Source organism: Cricetulus griseus, chromosome 4, assembly GCF_003668045.3.
Source record: "Cricetulus griseus strain 17A/GY chromosome 4, alternate assembly CriGri-PICRH-1.0, whole genome shotgun sequence".
Classification (NCBI taxonomy): domain Eukaryota; kingdom Metazoa; phylum Chordata; class Mammalia; order Rodentia; family Cricetidae; genus Cricetulus; species Cricetulus griseus.
Window position 1 is genome coordinate 41625812 of NC_048597.1, and position 21688 is coordinate 41647499.

The window sequence follows — 21688 nt, forward strand, 5'->3', positions numbered from 1 at the left end:
GCCAGGCTTCTAAGAGCTCTTTTTCATTCTGATAAACCATGGCCATACTCTGTCTACTCGTGCAAGAAGCTCAGTTCCTCTTCTTCAGATTGAAGAAGAGCATTTTTTTCTGCTGCTCAGCCACGGCCACCTGCTCCTTCAAATCATTGTTCAGGTGTGACTGTCATCAAGCTGTAGTTGAAGGTCTTACAAGAGAAACCATAGGCCTTGAGCATGAATCCCTTGGAGTTCACTCAACCTGGGAGGTCCACCTGAGTACTAAGCAGTGCTCCAACAATTGGAATGTAGTACTGTTTCCTGTGCTCTTGAAGGATGGAATTTGCTGTCTTCACCTTTACAGCTCAATACAATCCATTGCACAGCTGGTTACTGTTGTCAGAAGCATTTCCATCCCATAATAACTTCACTTGAAAATACCTTCATTTGACTCTAAAGCTGGCTCAAGGATGTGGTTGGCTGTGACATCAGCCAATTGGCAGGTCTAAGTGGAACTGTGTCTTCTTGAGATCCCTTTTATCCTCTTCAGTCTGATGGTCTCAGTTCTGCTTTAAATCAGAATCAAGACTAAACTGAAGGGAGTCAATAGCTCACAGCTGTTTTCTCATAATTTTAGAATAACATTCAGGGGAACATAGTACACACACTCTGGTGAAGAAAAGATGCCTGTTGTATTCACAGCACTTCAAGAAGTGAAAAAAAATTCAGGAAAAATGCTAGATTGTTAACAGAATGAGTTGTGTTAGTCAGCCTTGTATACTGTAACAAATACTAGAGATGAATCAATGAATAAGACGAAGGGTTTAGTTTGGATTATGGTTTCAGAAATTTTTGGATCCTGTTCCCTTGACTCTGTAGCTTAGGAGCTGTTGTGGCACAGCTGGGTGGCATCACATGAGGACCTATAAACTCCGTGGTGGCCAGGACGCTGGCAGAGAACTGAGAAGAGAGAGGGAGGAGGAAGAGAGAGAGAGAGAGAGAGAGAGAGAGAGAGAGAGAGAGAGAGAGAGAGAGAGAGAGAAAGAGAGAGAGAGAGAGAGAGAACATACAACGAGGGAGAGAGATGGGGGAGAACATGAGGTCCATGTTTTCAATATCCTTTTCATTACAAATTCTCTATGTTCCTTTCACTAGGTTTCCTCACCTGATAGTGTGGTAATTACTTCTTAGTGGAAGGAAGGTAATTCTTTCCACTAGGTGATACTACCTTGCACCAGAACCAAAGGCTGATGACTAAGCTTTTAAAACATGGACCTTTGTGAGACACTTCACTTAGACTTCTATATCTGTCTCTCAAAAGCTCATATCTATCTCATTATCCAAAATGCCTTTAATCATTTACAAGAATCCAAATAATCAGAACAATTCAAGCCTTTTTAGAGAGTCCAAGCCCAAAGTCTGCTCTGAGACTCAAGGCAAACTATTAGTTGTAAGGCCCTGTAAAGATAAAAAAGACTCATATAATTTTGTTCTGCAATGGCAATGTATAACCAACCAAAATGGGAGATACAAGGGCGTAGGAAGGATCAGACCAAAGTGAGGCTAAATCCCAGCAGCACAAACAATAAATTCTAAGTCTCCATGTCGTGCTAGTAGCCTAGACACATAGGAGCACACTGTGGATTCCCGAGGGCTTTGGAAGTCCTGTCCTGTAGCCTTGATGACTGATATACATGCACATGGGCTCTAGGCAGGCATACCACAGTTCACATCTCTAACTACCTGTGATATCTCCACTGCAGCTTTGGTTTCATACTCAGATTCAAATCTAGTGTTGTAAAGGTCTGTGTGCAGACAAGCTCACACTGTCATACAATGTTAAACGTCTCAGGCTTTTAGAAAAAAAAAATCTTAGTGGAAGCTTCCACGACATGGTGACTTTTAATTTTGATGGCTACCAAACCATGTGTGGATGATGTGAGGCTTTTAGCATACACATTGTCCTCCACTGGAACTTCATACAAATTTCTTTTTTGGCCAAAGTGCAAATCTGAGGAGTCTGTTCTCTTCCTGTTTTAACTCTCATTGCAAAGCTAATTAAAAACATCAAGTAATCACTATTTCACCTGGGCTGCATTGCACACTGTCTTGACATCTCCAACAGAATAATAAGTCCATTACCTTTAATTACCTTTAAACATAGATTCCCACATAGTCTCAGGGCATGGACAAAATGAACTCAAGTGCTCATCACAGTGTAAAAAAGATGGCTCATAGTCTAATTCCCAGTAGAGTTCTTATTTCTATCTGTGATGATAGCAGTAGAAAATTAACTCTTTTCATTCCTTACAATATTCTAGTCTTCTGAGTGCTTGCCATAATGGCCCGTGGAACTTCCCTTGTAAGTGTTATAGTTTCTGTAGCCTGTTTCTCTGAAATTTTCCTAATATCTCTTGCAAACCAATGCTGAAAGCTTGTGAACAACATCATCATGTAGTGTTGCATTAATGGCCCCAGACATGATATCAATTAGTTTTTTGGCAGTAGAGGGGATTGACCCTCAAGTGTCATATATATGATATGAGGCAAGTATTCTGCTGTAAGATATAGATATACTCCCCTTTCTTTTTTATTCTGAGACAAGTTCTCAACTTTAAATTTACCAGGTTGGCTTTGTACTTAAGATCCTGCCACATCAGACTCTTGGGTATCTAGGACTGTAAGTGTGCCCCATCAAGCCTGACTAACCAACTTTCTGTTTTAGCTTTACACCACTACAACAAATACCTGAGATAAATCAGTGTATAAGGATACTTGGGAATGATAGCATAATTTTGAAGAATTTTCATATCCAAACAAGGAGGGTGAGGGATTAGACTGGAGAATCATTATCTATCATAGCATATTGATCAACATTTCTGGACTCTCACCCCCAATCCAGAAAGCACCCAGATTGTTTCAAGGTTCCTATGGGACAGCTCTAACCTTACCTGAAATGTCTGACAAGTCTGTATAGGGCAGAATCTATATTGATGAGGAAGGAAGAATAGTCTTATATTACCTTCAGTGGTGAAAAATATCAAAACAAGGTCAGGAAAGAGAGACTGAGGTTGGAACAAATGCTAAACCTCAATCTAGTAATTCTGCTACACTACTACTACTACTACTACTACTAATGAAAATAATAATAGTAAAGAGATAAGAAACATCCTACAATGGCATGCATATTTCCCTCTAATGGTTTTAGTCCCTGTTATTGAATTATTTTAGTACTATTTTCTGAAAAAAAAAACACTGCTGAAATGTATTTGGATACTGATAAAAATTTTTTGACAGTAGTTGTGTGTTCAAAATAGCAATAATAATAAAAAACCCTAAAGGAATCTATGACAACTTCCATTTCTCAACACTCTTATAGATAATTTGAAACCATGTGACTAAGATCTGGCTGATGGGCTCAGTCTTAGTGAAGTGTACTGTTCAAAGCCTTGAACTTTACTTGTATGTATCTGCTGAGGTCTCTCTTTTCTATCTGTGTCATCATAAAAGAGAAGAGCGCCAGCTTCTAGAAGGAATTTGAGTTGTGGTTCATTGTTAATTTTGACTGGTTCTGGACTCTCTTGAACAAAGATAAATACATAAATAAATAGTTTTAGCTTTGGGTTGGTAAATTGCTCATCAAGATGGTTTGTGGCCATAGCCCTGTTAAACTGACCTCATAAAATGGGTCCCTAGTGCTGGGCAGATGTATTAGAAGATACTAGGATATTTCTCATCCTTATCCTCTGTTTAAGGGTGTGTGAAGAAGGAGGAAAGGTCACGTGAGGACATAGTGAGAAGACAACCATCTGCCTGCAAGCTGAGGACAGAGGTCTCAGAAGAAACCAATGCCTGCAAGCTAAGGACAGAAGTATCAGAAGACTATGCAGTTCTGTTGTGTTGTCACCCAGTCTGTGTATTCTCAAATAGTGGCCCCCACAAATTCATGTCATAATGCTCACGTTCAACAGCACCAGCTTCAAGATATTTTCCATCTTCCATTTTTACCCAGTCAACTCCCCACATACAGGAAGACATATCATCCTTAGCCTGTTCTCAAAATCCTCCATACAGTAATACATTCTGCTACAACAAGCTGAATGTTTCAAATGGTAGCTTTCTCTCCATTGTCTGTGAAATTTCATGTATTGGGACAAGAAAAAAAAATGTGATGTCATTTAAGAAAACCTGAAATGATAAAATCCTGAGAATGTCTGCTAAACTTTAATCAACATACTGCATGCAAAAAAAGTCTTTAAAATCCAGACTTCCTCATGCATATTTTAGGACAGCATAATAAGAAGTTCCTTTTGTTTCTCAAACATGAGAAAAGAAATCAAAGAAAAGAACAATAAAAATAGCATTAAAATCTTACACTTTTGAAAAACTAATGATTTTTAAACTGATAGCTTAATGGGTCATCTTTTCTTTTAATATTGCTTGTCTATATCAAGAAATATCATATCACCCTCAACTGAATGCATATGAGTGACCTTTAAACGATTAACAAGGTATTTTTACTCCTAATAATCATATTAAAGTTTGAGAAACTAATTCATAAAAACATACAAAAATATTTTACTTAAAATTGGGAAGAAATTTAATTAGTCAGACAAAATTATGCAGTCACATATGACTAAAAATTAAGATTATCTGGCAAAATTTAATTTAATTTAGTTTGGAAGAGGTGGTTATTTAGAAGGAAAAGATAATTGAGCATCACTGGATACCTGAGGCTAACCATTCACTATGCTAAAGTCTCACCACATTCAGTTAAACCTCATTCAGTTAAGCTTTTATTGTCAATGATTGCTTTCAAGCTACAACTGAGGAGTTTGGTGGTATCTACAGAGACCAGGATTTCGTATATCCTAAAGCATTTGCTATATAAGCCTTTATAGAAAAAAGTTTGCCTAGCCCTCCTCTAATCGCTCAAATCAGAACAAGTACATGCATCACATAGCAAAGAATCTCAGCTCACTCATTAAGAGAACCATCGTCCTGGATGTATCTTGGGAGAAAAGAGTATAGACCAGATAGACCATGAACTTGACTCACAGTGTTGTCTCTCTCTACTTCTAATCATTTCATGGAATTGACGAGAAATACAGGAAAAAACAATAGCTGGTGGTGCCTAAGTGTTTGGTAGGCATCTGTGTGATGCTTATCCTTCATTGTAAATTTTGATTAGATTCAGAGATGCCTATGGAATTAATGAAGTTCTACTCTAAGTATGACTATGACAGCATTTTTGGAGATGATTAGATCATGAGACATCTGAGTTACTAAATTAATTCCTTGATAAACTCAAAATATTATTACTGGGAGCTGGTAAAAAGGTGTGGTAATTGGAGGGAGTAGGTCACTGGGAAACATGTCCTTGGAAAGTCTATTTTGCAGTGGCCTCTTCTTTTGTTCCTTTCACCCTGTTTCCTGGATGACATGATGTGAATTGTTTTGCTCCATCAACGCCCTGGATGTCATAATGGAACTAATGAGACCAGAAATCAAAACAAATGTTTCATCCCTTAAGTTTTTCTTCACTGCTATTTGATCACAGGGAAAACAAAAGTGAACAACACACCTGTCAATCTGTCTCAGCCTACTCTTTGCACTGTGCTTCAATGACATGGCAACTATGGACATCCATTGGCCTTGAGCTGCTCTCTTTTCCTGTATATGGGGTGGAGGTCAAGTTCAGGTGCCAGGGATCCTCTCCCTAGCCCATCATTGTTTGAACAGCCGCTCTTTCCCTTTAGCCATGCCAATGATAGCATCTGCACAAATAAAATCATAAAACGACTGAATCACCCACAGAAGTTTAGAAGTCCTTATTAGAATATTATACACAATATCCTGATGAAACTAAGAGCTCAAATATTTGTAAGTAAATATTGTATACACCTGCTACCTATTCATATTCTTAAATTGTATTTTGGTTATTCTATGAGAATTCCATACAAATATGCTGTATGCTCTGATCATATTCACCCTCTCTATTCCCCTTCTCCAGAATCTTCTCACTGCACCCCATCATGTTCTCCTCCCAACTTCATTATTTTTTTAAACACACTGAGTCCAATTGTGCTGCCCATGTGTGCATGGTGTAAGAACAACCGCCAGAGCTGGGGCAGCCTACCAAGGACCACATCCCTGGAGAAAATGAACTCTCCTTTCTTCAGCATCCATCAGTGATAAAGCCCCTCAACTGATATAGAGGTGCCTATGAGTTTGAAGCCCATCCCTGTTAGAATTTTGATGGCTTGATCTCCTGCAAGCAACCAGGACTCCTTGAGTTCCTAAGTGCAGAGGCCCTGTCATGTCCCAAAGACTCTGTGTAGCATTTGTGAAGACTTTCCACTAATGGACTTCCAGGCTGCATCACTCAGAAATTAGTGGGTTCATTCACAGTTTGCTTCACTGTCAAGGTTCTGTCCTTTCCTGAGCTTCACATCTCTGTTGCTTTATCTTTCCCTTCAATTTCCTGGCTTCCTTCTTAACAGACTACTTGAGTTTCTTTGGAGATGCCAGTGGTTTACAGGAACAAATGACCTTGAACCTCATCCTTCCTCCAGGTGGTATTTCCTTTGACATCTGTAATTTATCTCATCATTCCTGATGGCTTGGACTTTCATGCCCACATATATTTTCCCCTTGTATTCTAATCCATTTCCTCCTAGCCCTAGACTCAAAGTGAACCACTAGATTAGAGCAAGGCATTTGCTCCAATCTGTGCTCACACGGAGCTGGGAGGGCCTGGGACAGTGTGTGCGATGTTTTGTGAGATGCTCATCTGTCCCTTCTGGATGTCCCGATTATAGCCACTGTGAGTCATCAGCTAAAGCTTACACTGAGCTGGCGCCTGAGCCTCAGCCACCCCTTCCTTTTCCAGCCCATCAGAGCTCATGTTCTCTTCAGCTTTCTCCTCTTAACCTTAGCTGTTTGGATCTCTGACTTCCTTTGCACTGATGATTATAATTGGGGAACTGTTCTCCGACATTCAGATGTACCTGACACGACACAGACTCTCTGAGGATTCATTTTCCTCACCGGGTTTATTTATAGCTGAGGTTTGACGTTACCTGAGATCAAGCTTTTTTTTTTTTTTTTTTTTTTTTTTTTTCTCCCTCTTGCAAAAGTAGACGTTCAGTTTTTGTTCTCTGTGGAAGGAAGTAGGACAGACATCAAGGCTCAGTATTTTTGCAGTACATCAGAACATTCTTTGAGAGCCTGATTCCCAGCCTTTCAAGTAGACCAGATTTCCTCACCACAGTCAGTTCTATGAAAATGCCAGCAAGCAAGAGCTAGGATAACTCAAACACACAAGCAGCCAAATTCAGCTTGACATCCTTATTAAATATTGACCTCATGGGAATTGAGGCTGAAAACAGGCTTGGAGAACGAAGCCAGCCTACACATTAACCATGTTCTTTTGTTTGTTTTTCTTGTTACTGTCCTTTAGTTGTTTAACCAATATATTGAAAACAAGTTAAACTTCAGACTCAAATGATTTCCTTTTTAACACATGGCTTTGACCTAGGGGAGCTACTCAGATAGATAATATAACCATTGCTAATTTCCTGTGTTTGTAATTGTTTGCTTTGATCTGTGCACTGAGAAACACTTTGCCACCATTGACTTCCTGCACTCCCTTACTGCCTTCTGTGGTTTGCAGAGTTTGGTTTTGGTTTTGGCTGTTTGAAAGAGGGGTTCTTTGTGTAACAACCCTGGCTGTCCTGGAACTAGCTCTGTAGACCAGGCTGGTTTTGAACTCACAGAGATCCACCTGCCTCTGCCTCCTGAGTGCTGGGATTAACTGTCCAGCTGGTTTGTGGTTTTGCTTCATTTTTATTTGTTTTATCTCTCCCATTCCCTGAGAGGCTAAGTAATAGAATATCTAAAGTCACCAAATAGTTAAGACAGAGTTAAAAGATTCAGCAACTGGGAGCCATGTCACTCAGTTACCTGAAAGTTAACACTCAGCTGTTTCAACAGGGATACAAGAAGTAGACTTACTCTGCCTCTGCCCTCATCCTCCAGCAAGCAGGGACATGCAAATACTTCTTTCTCATCTGATGTTAAATCTGAGGCACATCTCCCCCACAGAAGTGTGTGTGTGTGTGTGTGTGTGTGTGTGTGTGTGTGTGTGTGTTTGTGTGTGTGTGTGCGCGCGCGTGCGTGCTCATGCATTTTGGTATGTGTCCTTGAGCATAAGAAAACAAAACCTGTAGTGATTTGCAGTGTTTGTTTCCCATGAGTGGTATCACACTAATGCACTAGATTCTAGCTCATAGTGAGATTGTTTATTCTTTGTTTCAGTTTTGCTTTGCTTTGTTTTTTGGCAACATTCCAATTACTGTCCTAAAAGTAGCCCCATGTGACACATTCCATTCCTTAAAGGATTCTGAAACAGACAACCACTGCTCATAAATATGACTACACACACCTAAAGTTTTCTGTTTCTTCTTCTTTTAGAGTTCTGCTCCAGATTCTGGGAGTTCAAGCTAGCAGGGGAGAAACTTGCTCTCATTTCACTCCAGAGCTCTCTGAAATGAGTATGTTAGAAAGTCTTCAATGGTGTCTCTCTTGGAATCAAACTTTTATGTTTCTCTAATCTCATAACATCCACCACTGATTTAGTTCTCTTCAGGGTTGCTGGGAGAGCTCTGGGTTCATATTACTTTCCTAAAGATTAGAACAAGATGAACAGGTGGCTGCTTTCATTTGATATATATATATATATATATATATATATATTATATATATAGATAATATATATATATATATAATACATTTTTTCTCACAGAACCAACATTCTTAGGCCTTTCAGCTGTAGCTCAAGAACTGGAATGCTAAAGCAATTTTTAAAATAGAAAATTTCCAGGTTGGCTGTGAGTATATTTAAATGCTTACATTTATTCCACTTGAAATTTTCCAGCATATTCCACCTTTGGGATAAATCAGTAAGTGTATCAAAGATAGAACAATGAAGGATGCAACTTCTACCTGGTGACTTATCTTTAACTACAAACACTACAGAAAGATAGAGGGTCAGGTGAATGCAGGTGAATGCATTCAAAGAGCAAGAAACACAACTGTTCCCAAATGCTGCCAAGTGGAGAATAAAGCAATTCAGGATGCCTTTGGCACACTGTACTGTAATCAGAACTGTTACTATAGGTAGGAAGATACACCGAGCCTCTGAGTTTTTAAATAAAGGCAGGAATGTATCCTCCGGAATGCTAAAAGTGAGTCAACTCTTAAAATGTAAACTTTAAGCCTTGTTTCAGAGGCAAAAGTGTATATAAAAGAATAAGAAATGCAAATAAAACATTGACAGCTACCAATAACATATGTGCCTAAGTATGCTGCAGTCTATGGGCCAGTTAACTCTGGACAGTTCAGATGATGAGCCAGCCTTCTGTAGCCTGAGGGATGCTTAATACATATGATTAGAAGTTAAAAGCAAACAGAAGAGTAATTCTCAAATAAAAGAATGAGGTTGGGAATGCCAGTCTGGTCTCCTTTGTTCTCTGGGGGATGACTTCAATATAAACCCTAAGCAAATGCTTAGACAGGAACTTCCTTAGAGGGAATGTTGGGTTCTTCAGGAGGACAATGCCTCCTTTAACCTACTAGGATGCATAGAAAAAGTGACTATTTAGAGAAAGTCTCCTGGGATAACTTGAATTTATCCTATTACAAGATATGATGATTTTTTTTCTGTAAATGTTTACCTTGGGAAGAAAAACACCCTAAGATTATTATAAACACATGACCCCAGATCCCAGCATTAAGAGGGGAGGAATCTGGGACCCATCCCTAGATAAGTAGCTATTGGTGATTGATGGCTGCGGGAGAGGGAAAGATGGTTTTGCTTTTTAAATGTAACCCTGGTCGGTTGACCATGTTCCAGTGGGTGGCCACAAACCCAAGAGTATGTGGGTAGCACAAATTAGACTCGATATAAAAACAAAAGGTGGTGGTCATGGGGAAGGGGACTACAAACCAAAGGAAAGGTACATAGTTAGGTGAGTAGGGAAGGAAGGTGGATTCTGGGAGGAATTGCAGGGTTTAAAAAGATCAAGATACACTGTATGAAATTCTCAAAGAACTAAAAATAAAACAAAAATCCAATACATGTCCATGTTGATGAAGCCATAATGATGGGGCTCATAGAATATACTGCCATCTAGTGGTACTAATGGCATGAGCACGGTGTCCTCGATGTCATTCTCTGTTTTGAGATGAGTCATGGTTGATTTAACACACTAGAAGGATGATATGCTACACAGGGCTAAAACTGTTGGTGGGAAATTACATTTCTTGTTATTTTGCTATTGTGTGTAAGTGTTATCATAAAGCCTCGCAGTTGCCGGGCATTGTTTGCTCTTGCCTTTAATCCCAGCACTCTGGAGGCAGAGGCAGGTAGATCTCTGTGAGTTCGAGGCCAGCCTGGTCTACAAAGCGAGTTCCAGTACAACCTCCAAAGCCACATAGAGAAACCCTGTCTGGAAAAACCAAAAAGTAAATAATAATAATAACGGTAATAAATAAATAAAGCCTTGCATTTAACATAGCTGTTTCAGTGGGACTCCAGGAAGGGTGGCCAGAGAGCCAAGAACGAGAAGTAAGTGCAGCGGAGTTCATCAGGTACCCAGGAGTCAGTCTTGCAGGGGCACCACTGTACCACCTGATCTTGTTCTATTCCCTAATGGCTTTCTATATACAAACATGCAGGTATGATGGAACACCAGTTGCGTAGAGCCGTCCACTGGAAAACTGCACACAGTGCAGAGCGACACATCTGACTCACAGGATTTGGACAGGGGTGTAGTGCTGAGGTCAATCTAATGATGGTGCGTGCGCAGCCAGTCTTTCGGGTTTTTCCCATCACCGCATCTTCCGACATGTCTTGGCCTGATATTGGCTGCATTTCCTTTTCTCTCCTGATGGGGATGTGGAGAGCAGCTGAACGTCAATGTGTCCAGGTGATTAATCAAGAAGATGAAGTGCTACTGGGAACAAAGAGGTGCTGGGGTTTTTTTTAACCTCCTCGTCAGTTCACCCTCTTCTTTGGAATGAGGTCATCCTCAGCACCCTTTCAATTCCATAGCCCACACCAGGGACAAAGCCAGAGCCTGCTGGTGAACTTTGCATCCTAACACTGAAAATTCTACCAAATACTCTACTTTCAAAAACATTTTCTGAGACTGACACTTGCAATCTCCTTTGAAAGCCTACCTAAAGGTTTTCTTTGAGTCAAGGAGAACGTATTTCTGATTGTTTAAAGAGGTCATGCCTATGAGGATATTTAGTCTTTTGAAAAATCTTATTTTATGTATACGGGTGTAAGTACGCCTGCATGTATGCATATCTACCTCTTGCATGCCTAGTGCCCATGGAAGTCAGAAGTGGCTGCAGATTCCCTGGGACTGGGCTTATAGATGGTTGTGAGCTGTCATGTGGGTCTGGGAATTGAACCTGGGTCTTCTGGAAGAGCAGCCACTGCTGCTGGGCCTTGGGGTATTTAAATATCATCTTTCCAGTCTCTATATTTTTGACAAGTATTCACTAAACCCCTTTTACAGGACAGCAGGCTTCAGCCAGTGCATCCCCATGTTAACACCTCTGGGAACCCCAAGGGAACCTTGTTAAAATGCACATCCTGATTCAGTGGTCCGAGAAAGAGCCAACGTTCTTGTTGATACTAATCTATGTGGGGTAGCCTTGTCATTTTCAGTCCTTAGAGAGTCTAGGAACTGGAAAGAATCTAGTGAACAAGATCTACAGACTTGCTTTCACTCGTGGTTAGATTGCTGACTTGGGTTTCTTTTGTCAGATGGGTGATAACATACAAACTCACACCAAGCATTTGGTATGATGGCTAGAATGTAGCGCTTACGGGAGTAGATGCCGCACTGTGGTGCCTGTTAATTCTGGAAGGCAGATAACACCCAGTGAGAACTTCCCCTTCCTTCGTGATCTACCTCTACTTTGTGCAGTGTCATCGGGGCTTCAGGCTCCTGTGGATTCAATTTCCTGACCTTTTCCATTTCTGCCAAATTCTTGATGATGTCACTCACCTGGTTCATGAGCCTAGAAACCAGTTCTGGGGAGAGAGGAAAGATCGTCTAGTTAGTGGTGAGGCTCAGTGTTGGATTCATGATACCAGTATAACATTCTCTACAAAGGATTGTTGGTTCAGAGTCTTCATAAAGAGAGGCTGTATCTTCTAAAAGGTATGATGTAGTGCCAGATAGTACCTGGAGCTCCAGAGCCAGCATAAGGAGAGTCAAGAACATACTTACCCCTTTGTTTCTGAGTTCCTGGGTTGTGATGAGTTAGGCAAAGAATGTTAAAAACTTACAAAATTAAAAACAGCGAGTGAAAATTCTTGTGTTAATTGTAACCCTTCTCTACTTGAAGAAAATGCAGGGAAAATTTGTCTCAATTCTGACTATGTTTAATAATCACCAAAAATATCTTAAAACAAAACAAAACAAAAAGCCTTAAATTCCAGCCCTACCCCAGGTCAACAGTGGGCAGGAGTCTCACCTGTGAGCCATTAAAAAACACAAATTTGCAGGCCTCAGCCACTGAGTCAGAAACTCTATGGTGGGCATAGCTGTCTGTTCTCAGGTGATTGCATAGCTGAGCTCTGGGGCTAGTGTTTTAACACATCTCACAGCCCAGTCAGGGAGCTAGCTAATCATGGACTATGCAAGTGTCTTAGAGTTTTTATTGCTGTGAAGGGACACCATGACCACCGCATATAAAGGAAACATTTAATTGTGGTGGCTCACATACAGTTTCAGAGGTTCAGTCCATCTTGGTTAGGAACACAGCAGCATGCAGGCCGATGAGGTGCTGGAGCTGGGAGTCCTACATCTTGACTCACAGGCAACAGGAAGTCACACTGAGAGAAGCTTGAGAAAAAGAGACCTCAAAGCCCACCCCCACAGTGACACATTTCCTCCAACAAGGCCACACCTCCAAACAGTGCCACTCCCTTTTAAGGTCACATTCTTTCAAACCACCACAGCAGGTCAACAGAGAAGATTCCAGTAGTAACAGACTTGCTTCCAGGCCACATCCGACTTTTCATGCACATGTTTTTGGCTCTGCTGGAAGCAGTCTGCTTTTTTGAACTGCTGTTTGGCAGCATATCCCAATTTTAAAATTCATTCCTTTAACCCAGAAATTTCATTTCTAGGGATTTACTCTTCTGAATTATTTTACAAGTATATAAATATATGTGTATGATGTTACAATGCAGAAAGTACTTATAATTGTGGATAATCAGATCTAAAAATTAATAAGGTACAGTTAAAGAAGTATCTATCACCCTTATTATAAAAGCAACATAGCCATTTTTATTTGGTGTATGTGTGCTTATGGGGAACTGTGCATGCATGGGGGGAAATGTGCTTGTGTCTGCCTGTGTGGAGGTCAAAGGTCATTCTCCATGTATGATTCGTCTTATCTCTCAAGACAAGATAATTCAATGGCCTGGAGCTGTCCAAGCAGCTTCAGTTGCCTGGTCAGTGAACCCCATGGCTCTATTTGTCTCTGCCTCCCAGCTCTGGGATAACATGTGTCCTCCAACACACCCAGCCCTTTTTCCCCCTGGGTTTTAGGGGTTGAAATCATGCCTTTGTGCTTGCATAGAAAATACTTCACTGACTGAGTTGTCTTCACAGCCATATATAATTTTTTAAAAAATATGTGGCAGGTCTTTGAGAATGTAAATGGATGGGGACCAGAAAAGATCACATTGAGTGAGGTAACCAGACCTAGAAAGATGAATGCCACGTGTTATTTCTCATTACAGACTCCCAGCTCCACATCCTCAGATGTACATAATAGCCTATAGTAACTGCAGAAACCAGGTAAAATGGGACCATTGCCAGGATAGGGGTGATAGGGAGCAACATAGAGAGGAGACTAGCAGGATACAAGTGCTCTGATAGGGAAAAGAAGAAAGGAAGACTCTATGGAGGAGGGAAAGTGGTAAATACAGAAGGAGGGAGATGGGTAAAACAATAATGTTGTATGAAAAATCCACAAGTAATCATACTATTAACTATCTACCTAAAAAAAAAAAACCCTGCTATACATAATCTGGTATATAAATATACATAAAGAGTTAAAATGAACTTTTCTCATCCCGGCTGATAGTGATCTTTCAAGCCAAAGACCACCTAGCAAAACCCCAATACCAGACATGAGAAATCCTCTTCTAAGTTGGCCAGTCTCCCAACATATAGCCTATTTCTGTGTCTCTTTGTTACCCCCCACCTCCCCCAAAGATGTGGAAAGTTAATACCTATTACTAAAGATACCATGCACTTCAGAAACATGGCCCAGTGACTCTTGAACTAGAACAGACCTGAATGTCCCTTCCTTTTAAAAGAGGTACCATGTAAGCTTCCAAAGAAGGTAGGCAACTGACAGTCTGACCTGCCCATGACACTTATGAACCTCACCAATGACCAGCACAGTGCAGTAGTGGCACACATACCTTGGTGGTAACTAGCAGATTCCTAATTGGACTTAAGATCCATTCAACAAAAAGGATATCATGCCTGATACTGGAAACCTTGTTAACTACCAGTGCTAGTGGAGTCATGGTTATTGGAGAAGAATCTACAATCACTAATTTACTAGACCAACATAATCTCTAACAACAGTCTATAAATATTATCCTTATACTCAAAGGTAAGTGTAGTCCTCACCCATCATCAAGGAAACTTCTCTGTACAACAGATGGAGGCTACTACAGAAAACCACAACTAATCAAATTGCAGAGCTGTGAATCCCAGTCCCAATGGATAGATCTACAAAACACTCTTGCACCTAAGGCTCAGGGAATGTTGCAGAAGAAAGGGCAGAAAAAAATTGTAAGAATCAGAGGTTTTCTGTGAGATTGTGTCTCCTACTAATATCAGAAACTGCATTCATAAAGTCTCACCAATCTGACTGCCTAAGCATGAGTTGAAGAAGGGTGACAACAGTGGACATGCCCACATGGATAGGGAAAGCCCACGAGGCCTCAAACCTACACAGAGAACTACAGGCACTGAGAAAAGCTGGGAGCAGGAGAAGTGGTCTTCCCCAGGGAAGAGGAGCACATTAATTGGTTATCCAGTGCCAGATGGCCAGCCCTGAAAACATACATGCAAGAAACATTATATGGGATAAGTAGGTTATATTTAGAAATACTTATCTATCATATCTATATCTATACCTATATCTATATCTATATATTTGCATGCCACAATAGTGAAAAAAGTCCATGAATTTGAAGGACAGTTGAGAGGGGTTTATGGGAGGACTTGGAGGGGGAAAAGGGAAAGGAGAAATGTGACTATATTATAATCTCAAAATTAAAATTTAAAAAAATACAAAGACCCCTTCATGATAAAGGTCTTGGAGATACCTTAATCAGGGATAACAGGAACATACCTCAACATAATAAAAACAATATACAGCAAGCCGAGAGCCAACATCAAATTAAATGGAGAGAAACTCAATGCAATTCCCCTAAAATCAGGAACAACACAAGGCTGTATACTCTCTCCATATCTCTTCAATATTGTCCTAGAAGTTCTAGTTAGAGCAATAAGACAACAAAAGGAGATCAAGGGAATACAAATTGGAAAGGAAGAAGTCAAACTCTCACTATTTTCAGATGATATGATAGTCTACATAAGTGACCCGAAAAACTCTACTAGGGAACTCCTACAGCTGAAAAACACCTTCAGCAAAGTGGCAGGATACAAGATTAACTAAAAAAAATCTGTAGCCCTACTATATATGGATGACACATTGGTGGAGAAAGAAATCAGAGAAGCATCACCCTTTACAATTGCTACAGACAACATAAAATACCTTGGGGTAACACTAACCAGAAAAGTGAAAGACCGGTACCGTAAGAATTTTGAGTCTCACCGGGTGGTGGTGGCACACTCCTTTAATCCCAGCACTCGGGAGGCAGAGGCAGGCGGATCTCTGTGAGTTCGAGACCAGCCTGGTCTACAAGAGCTAGTTCCAGGACAGCCTCCAAAGCCACAGAGAAACCCTGTCTCAAAAAACAAAAAAAAAAAAAAAAAAAAAGAAAAAAGAAAAGAAAAAAGAAAAGAAAAAAGAAAAAAAAGAATTTGAGTCTCTAAAGAAAGAAACCAAAGAAGATACCAGAAAATGGAAAGATCTCCCATGCTCTTGGATAGGCAGGATCAACATAGTAAAAATGGCAATCTTGCCAAAAGCAATCTACAGATTCAATGCAATCCCCATCAAAATCCCAACACAATTCTTCACAGACCTTGAAAGAACAATTCTCAACTTTATATGGAGAAACAAAAGACCCAGGATAGCCAAAACAACCTTGTACAATAGAGGAACTTCTGGAGGCATCAACATCCCTGACTTCAAGCTCTACTACAAAGCTATAGTCCTGAAAACAGCTTGGTATTGTCACAAAAATAGACAGGTAGACCAATGGAATAGAGTTGAAAACCCTGACATTAACCCACACACCTATGAAACCTGAGTTTTGACAAACAATCCAAATATATACGCTGGAACAAAGAGAGCGTCTTCAACACATGGTGATGGCATAACTGGATGCAAACATGTAGAAGACTCCAGATAGAGCCAAGCCTTTCGCCCTGCACAAAACTTAAGTCAAAATGGATCAAAGACCTCAACATAAATCCAGCCACATTGAACCTATTAGAAGATAAAGTGGGAAATACCCTTGAATTAATTGGTACAGGAGACTGGTTCCTGAACATAACACCAGTAGCACAGACACTGAGATCAACAATTAATAAGTGGGACCTCCTGAAACTGAGAAGCTTCTGTAAGGCAAAGGACACAGTCAACAAGACAAAACGGCAGCCCACAGACTGGGAAAAGATATTCACCAACCCCACATCTGACAGAGGGCTGATCTCCAAAATATACAAAGAACTCAAGAAGCTAGCCACCAAAACACCAAACAATCCAATTAAAAAGTGGGGTACAGAACTAAATAGACAATTCTCAATAGAGGAATCTAAAATGGCTGAAAGACACATGAAGGGACCAGCTCCCCATTTCGGCAGCCATGACAGTAACACGTGCTTGCCATTACCTTGCCTTGGTCGCTTAGAGGTCAGATGCCTGCGTCGTGACAAGGAACCAATTAGAAGTTAGCTGGTGGCGCTATGCTTTGCGACCCTGGGTGTGTTTTGCGGACAAGCTCACAGCAGTGACGCACAGAGCATAGCAACCACCCTGGGAGGGCCAATGGGCCATGGCAACCGGTTCGCCAATCAACACAGGGCAAGCCCTCCAAGCCTGGAGGGCACACCAATCCTGAGCCTGTGTGTACCCCTAGACACTCCCCTTACGCTGCCTTACAAGATCTCTCAGGAGCCCCTAGGAGCTGTCTTTTGTAGCCAACCACCATGGTGGGTGGACAAAAGACCCGAGCTAACATGGGGTTAGCTCGTTAAAAAACAATAAAGCCTCATGCAGTTTGCAGCAAGCTCTCGAATCTGCCTGATGATTGGGGTAACCGCGGTCGTGGCCTGGGACCCCGGATACCTGAGTTTTCCGGGGGTCTAACACACATAAGAAAGTGTTCAACATCCTTAGCCATTAGGGAAATGCAAATCAAAACAACTCTGAGATACCACCTTACTCCTGTCAGAATGGCCAAAATAAAAAACACTAATGACAGTTTATGCTGAAGAGGATGTGGAGAAAAGGGAACACTTCTCCACTGCTGGTGGGAGTGCCAACTTGTACAGCCACTTTGGAAATCAGTATGGCAACTCCTCAGGAAAATGGGAATGAGTCTACCACAAGATCCAGCAATTCCACTCCTAGAATTCATACAACAAGGATATCTGTTCAACTATGTTCATAGCAGCACTATTTGTAATAGCCAGAAACTGGAAGCAGCCTAGATACCCCTCAACTGAAGAATGGATAGAGAAATTGTGGTACATTTACAGAATGGAGTATTACTCAGAAGAAAAAAAAACAATGGAATCCTGAAATTTGCAGGAAAATGGATGGAACTCTGAAGAAACCATTCTGAGCGAGGTAACCCAATCACAAAAAGGCAAATATGGTATGTACTCACTCCTCTGTGGATTTTAGACATAGAGTAAAGGATTACCAGCCTCCAATCCACACTGCCAGAGAAGCTAGTAAACAAGGAGGACCCTAAAAGAGACAAACTTTGTTCCCTGGAGAAGGGGAAAGGGTCACCATCCCCTGAGCAAATTGAGAACATGGGAAGAGGGGGAAGGGAGCTATGAGAATGAGAAGGGAAGAAAAGGAAGAATGCAGAGGACATGAGGGAGCAGAAAGGTTGAGTCAGGTGTAGATTAGATGAAAGGATATGCAATAGATAGGGTTTTAGTTGGGGGGTGGTAGGGGAGGAATGGTGGGAGACGGGAACTGGTATTGTCATGTAATTCAATCTTGTTTGTAATTCAAATTTTAAAAAAGGCAAACAAAAACATGCAAAGAATCACAAGATACACACGGTGAGTATCATAGCTCAGTAGTGACATGTATACATGCTGGACCCCAGGTCTGCTTCTGTCAGTTATAAATTTAGAGACACTATTTAATCTAACGTGACCCAATATAATCTCCATTTAGAGATAAGGAAACTGACAGCAAGGTTCTTGCTCAGGTTAAAAGCTGAATACTTGAGTGAGAACAGTGTCTGGCATATAGAATGCATTATGGAAATAGATTCATTAAAGCTTTGTTTATCGTCATTGTGTATGTATGTATGCATAACGTGGGGCAGCTAACCATGCCATGGAACGCATGTATACTCTGAGGAGTTGGGTCTCTCCTTCTACCTTGATGTTGGTTCTGGAGACCATACCCATACTGTCCCATTGCATGACAAGCCATCTTTTTCTACTGAGCCATCCAATAGCTTTTTAAAAAGTTTCAAAAGACAAATACACCGATAAATGAATAAAGGTATAGAGCAAGAAGTAACTTGGGTAAAAGTCTTCCATGAACATGTACACGGACAACCTTGATAAAGCTATCAGTACCAAGAACTTGAGTGACTTCCTTCAGAAAGAGGAAATAAAAGCAAAGATACAAAGCTAGTCTTGATTTTAGAATTAATCTAATTTTAAACATATAACATCTGTAGAAACATTTTTCTTTCCAGAATGAAGCATTAAACCATGAAAAACAAAAACACAGATGGGAACTTGAAAATGCCAAGGCTCTCCACTCAGGGAAGACAGCCTCACACAAACCAGGCTCTCCCCAAGCTCCTTGTCTTGCCTTGGTTGCAAGCCCAGCTGGCAGTACCCTGAAGGACTTGGTTCTGCCTCCTCAGTGTCTTCCTGGGCTTTGGTGCCTTCCTCACAGGCGTGCCTGAGCATGAGAACCTCAGTGCTGAGGACCTGGGCCTCCTTCTGAGAGGCCTGCAGCAGCGCCTGGGCCTCCTCCTACTTCTGCTTCCAGGCAGCCAGGGCCTCTTCAGAGTGTTGCAGCTTCTGCTCCAGGGCCGCTACCACAGAGCAGGCCTTGCCCAGGTCAGAAAGGGCATCCCCCAGCTCCACCTGGAGCCTGTGCCTGGCCCTCTCCAGGGAGGCGTTCCTGGCTTTGGCCACCTCCATTGCTTCTGCACCCTCCTGCAGTCTAATCGCCAGCTTCTTCCTGATGAGAGAAGCCGCACTCACAGAGGGCACCAAGCCTTTGCTTAGTTAAAGATAGTGAGACCAACAGGAGGCAGCCTGTTCAACTGTCAAAGAAAAGGCAGCTCCTGGTCCATAGAGGCAGCTGCCTGCTGACACCCTCCCCCGTCCTGAGCCTCTGGCTCCTATGTCCCCATGGGTGCCACACCCTCTCCTTTACCAAACAGGATCTGAACTCCAGATCTTTTTTTATTTCCCATAAATACTTGTTTATCCACATACTTCAACAACCAATACAAATTTAATAATTAGTTTCTTTAAAAACATTTCTTTTGAAATTAATAAATAATTACATCATTTCCCTCCCTTTCTCCCCTCTAATCCCCCCCATGTAGAACCACTGAAGACAGAGTTTCTTTCCAGCCAGGTCCTGCAGCCCTTTAGTCCCAAATAAACACACAGAGGCTTATATGAATTATAAACTGTTTGGCTGATGGCTAAGGCTTCTTATTGGCTAGATCTCTCTTAATTATTAACCCATTTCTATTAAACTACGTATTGCCACGAGGCTTTAGCTTACCCATAATGTTCCTGTATGTTACTCCTCAGCAGTTACATGACATCTCCCTTTGGTGACTCTCTTCCCAGCCTTCTTCTAGTCTGGTAGCTCCACCTATATTTCCTGGCTGGCTACATCCTGCCTGTCCATTGGCTGAAACATCTTTATTCATCATCCACTAAGGGAAACATATTATATAAACATATTATATAAAAGGACATCCCCCATCAAATCAACTTGCTTTCTCTCAAATTAATGACCTCTATTTCTTTAATTGTTGTTTTACACACATACATGTATGATGTATGTGTGTAAGTGTTGTTGTGGTTTGAATGAAAATGTCCCCATGGGCTCACACATTTTAATGTTTGGTCCCAGTTGGTATAACTGTTTGGTAAAGATTAAGAGGTGTGGTCTGGTTAAAGGAAGTCTGTCACTGGGGGACTTTGCGTCCCAGGTCCAGTTCTCTCTGTGTCTCTCTGTGTCTCTGTCTCTGTCTCTGTCTCTCTCTCTCTCTCTCTCTCTCTCTCTCTCTCTCTCTCTCTCTCTCTCCCTGCCTGATGCCTGTGAAATTATATTATTTCACAGTCACACTGCTCCAGCACCATGCCCTATGCCCGTCCATCCAGTACAACTATGCCTGCTATGATGACAATGGATTAACTCCCAAAAGCTGTAAGGAGCCCCCAATTAAAATGCTTTCTTCCATAAGTTACCTTGGTCATAGTGTCTCTCCATAGTAAAAGAATAAAAACTAAGACATATATGTGTGTGTACATACATGTGTGCATATTCCTAAATATAAACATAAAGCCCACTCAGTTCATATGTTACTTGGTATTGGATAATCAATTGAGGGATTCCACCCCTTAGCTAGACTATTTCTACCCTCACAGTATTCCTTGACTGCCTGGAGTTCCTTGTCCAGGGTTGAGGCTAGGTCAGATTTCCCCATTCCATGTTAGTGTGTCTCTTGTTGTCCTTCTTTGGTCTTTTTTAAGCAGCTATGTTGATGAGACCTTGTAGGTGTAACTTCTCTGACATTTTTAGAAGACACAATCTCACAGCAAACTTCCTGTTTCTCAGACTCTTACAATCTTTCTGTCTGTTCTTCTATGGTCTCTGAGCCTTGGGTACAGGAGGTGTGTAATAGATATATCAGTTAGGACTGGGCACCACACGGTTCCTTGTTCTCTGAGTTTTGGTTGGTTGTGGTTTTCTCTACTCGTCTCCATCTGTTGCAAAGAGATGTTTCTTTGGTGAGAGGTAAGAATTACATTTATCTGTGGGTAAAAGGATAAATACTTAAGAGCATAGTCAGGTATTCTGGTTTAGCAAAGCTGAAAATCCATGACTTCACTATCCTAAGGTAGTTGGCTAGGCTTCTTGTATCAGGCATGATTTCCCTCCTGTGAAATCAAGTCTAGTTAGAGAGCTGTTGGTACCATCAAGTTATGCATGCCACTACTGTACCTTT

General features: G+C 41.2%; 1 protein-coding gene across 1 annotated transcript in view; it reads left to right on the forward strand.

Moving 5' to 3' along the window:
* Hhla2 (HERV-H LTR-associating 2) overlaps positions 1-19721 on the forward strand; it is a 65942-nt gene extending 46221 nt beyond the window's left edge. Inside the window, exon 6 of the mRNA XM_035444110.1 lies at positions 19352-19721. Coding sequence (XP_035300001.1) covers positions 19352-19721 — 370 coding nt within the window. The remainder of the gene's footprint in view (positions 1-19351) is intronic.
* The last annotated feature ends 1967 nt before the right edge of the window (positions 19722-21688 follow it).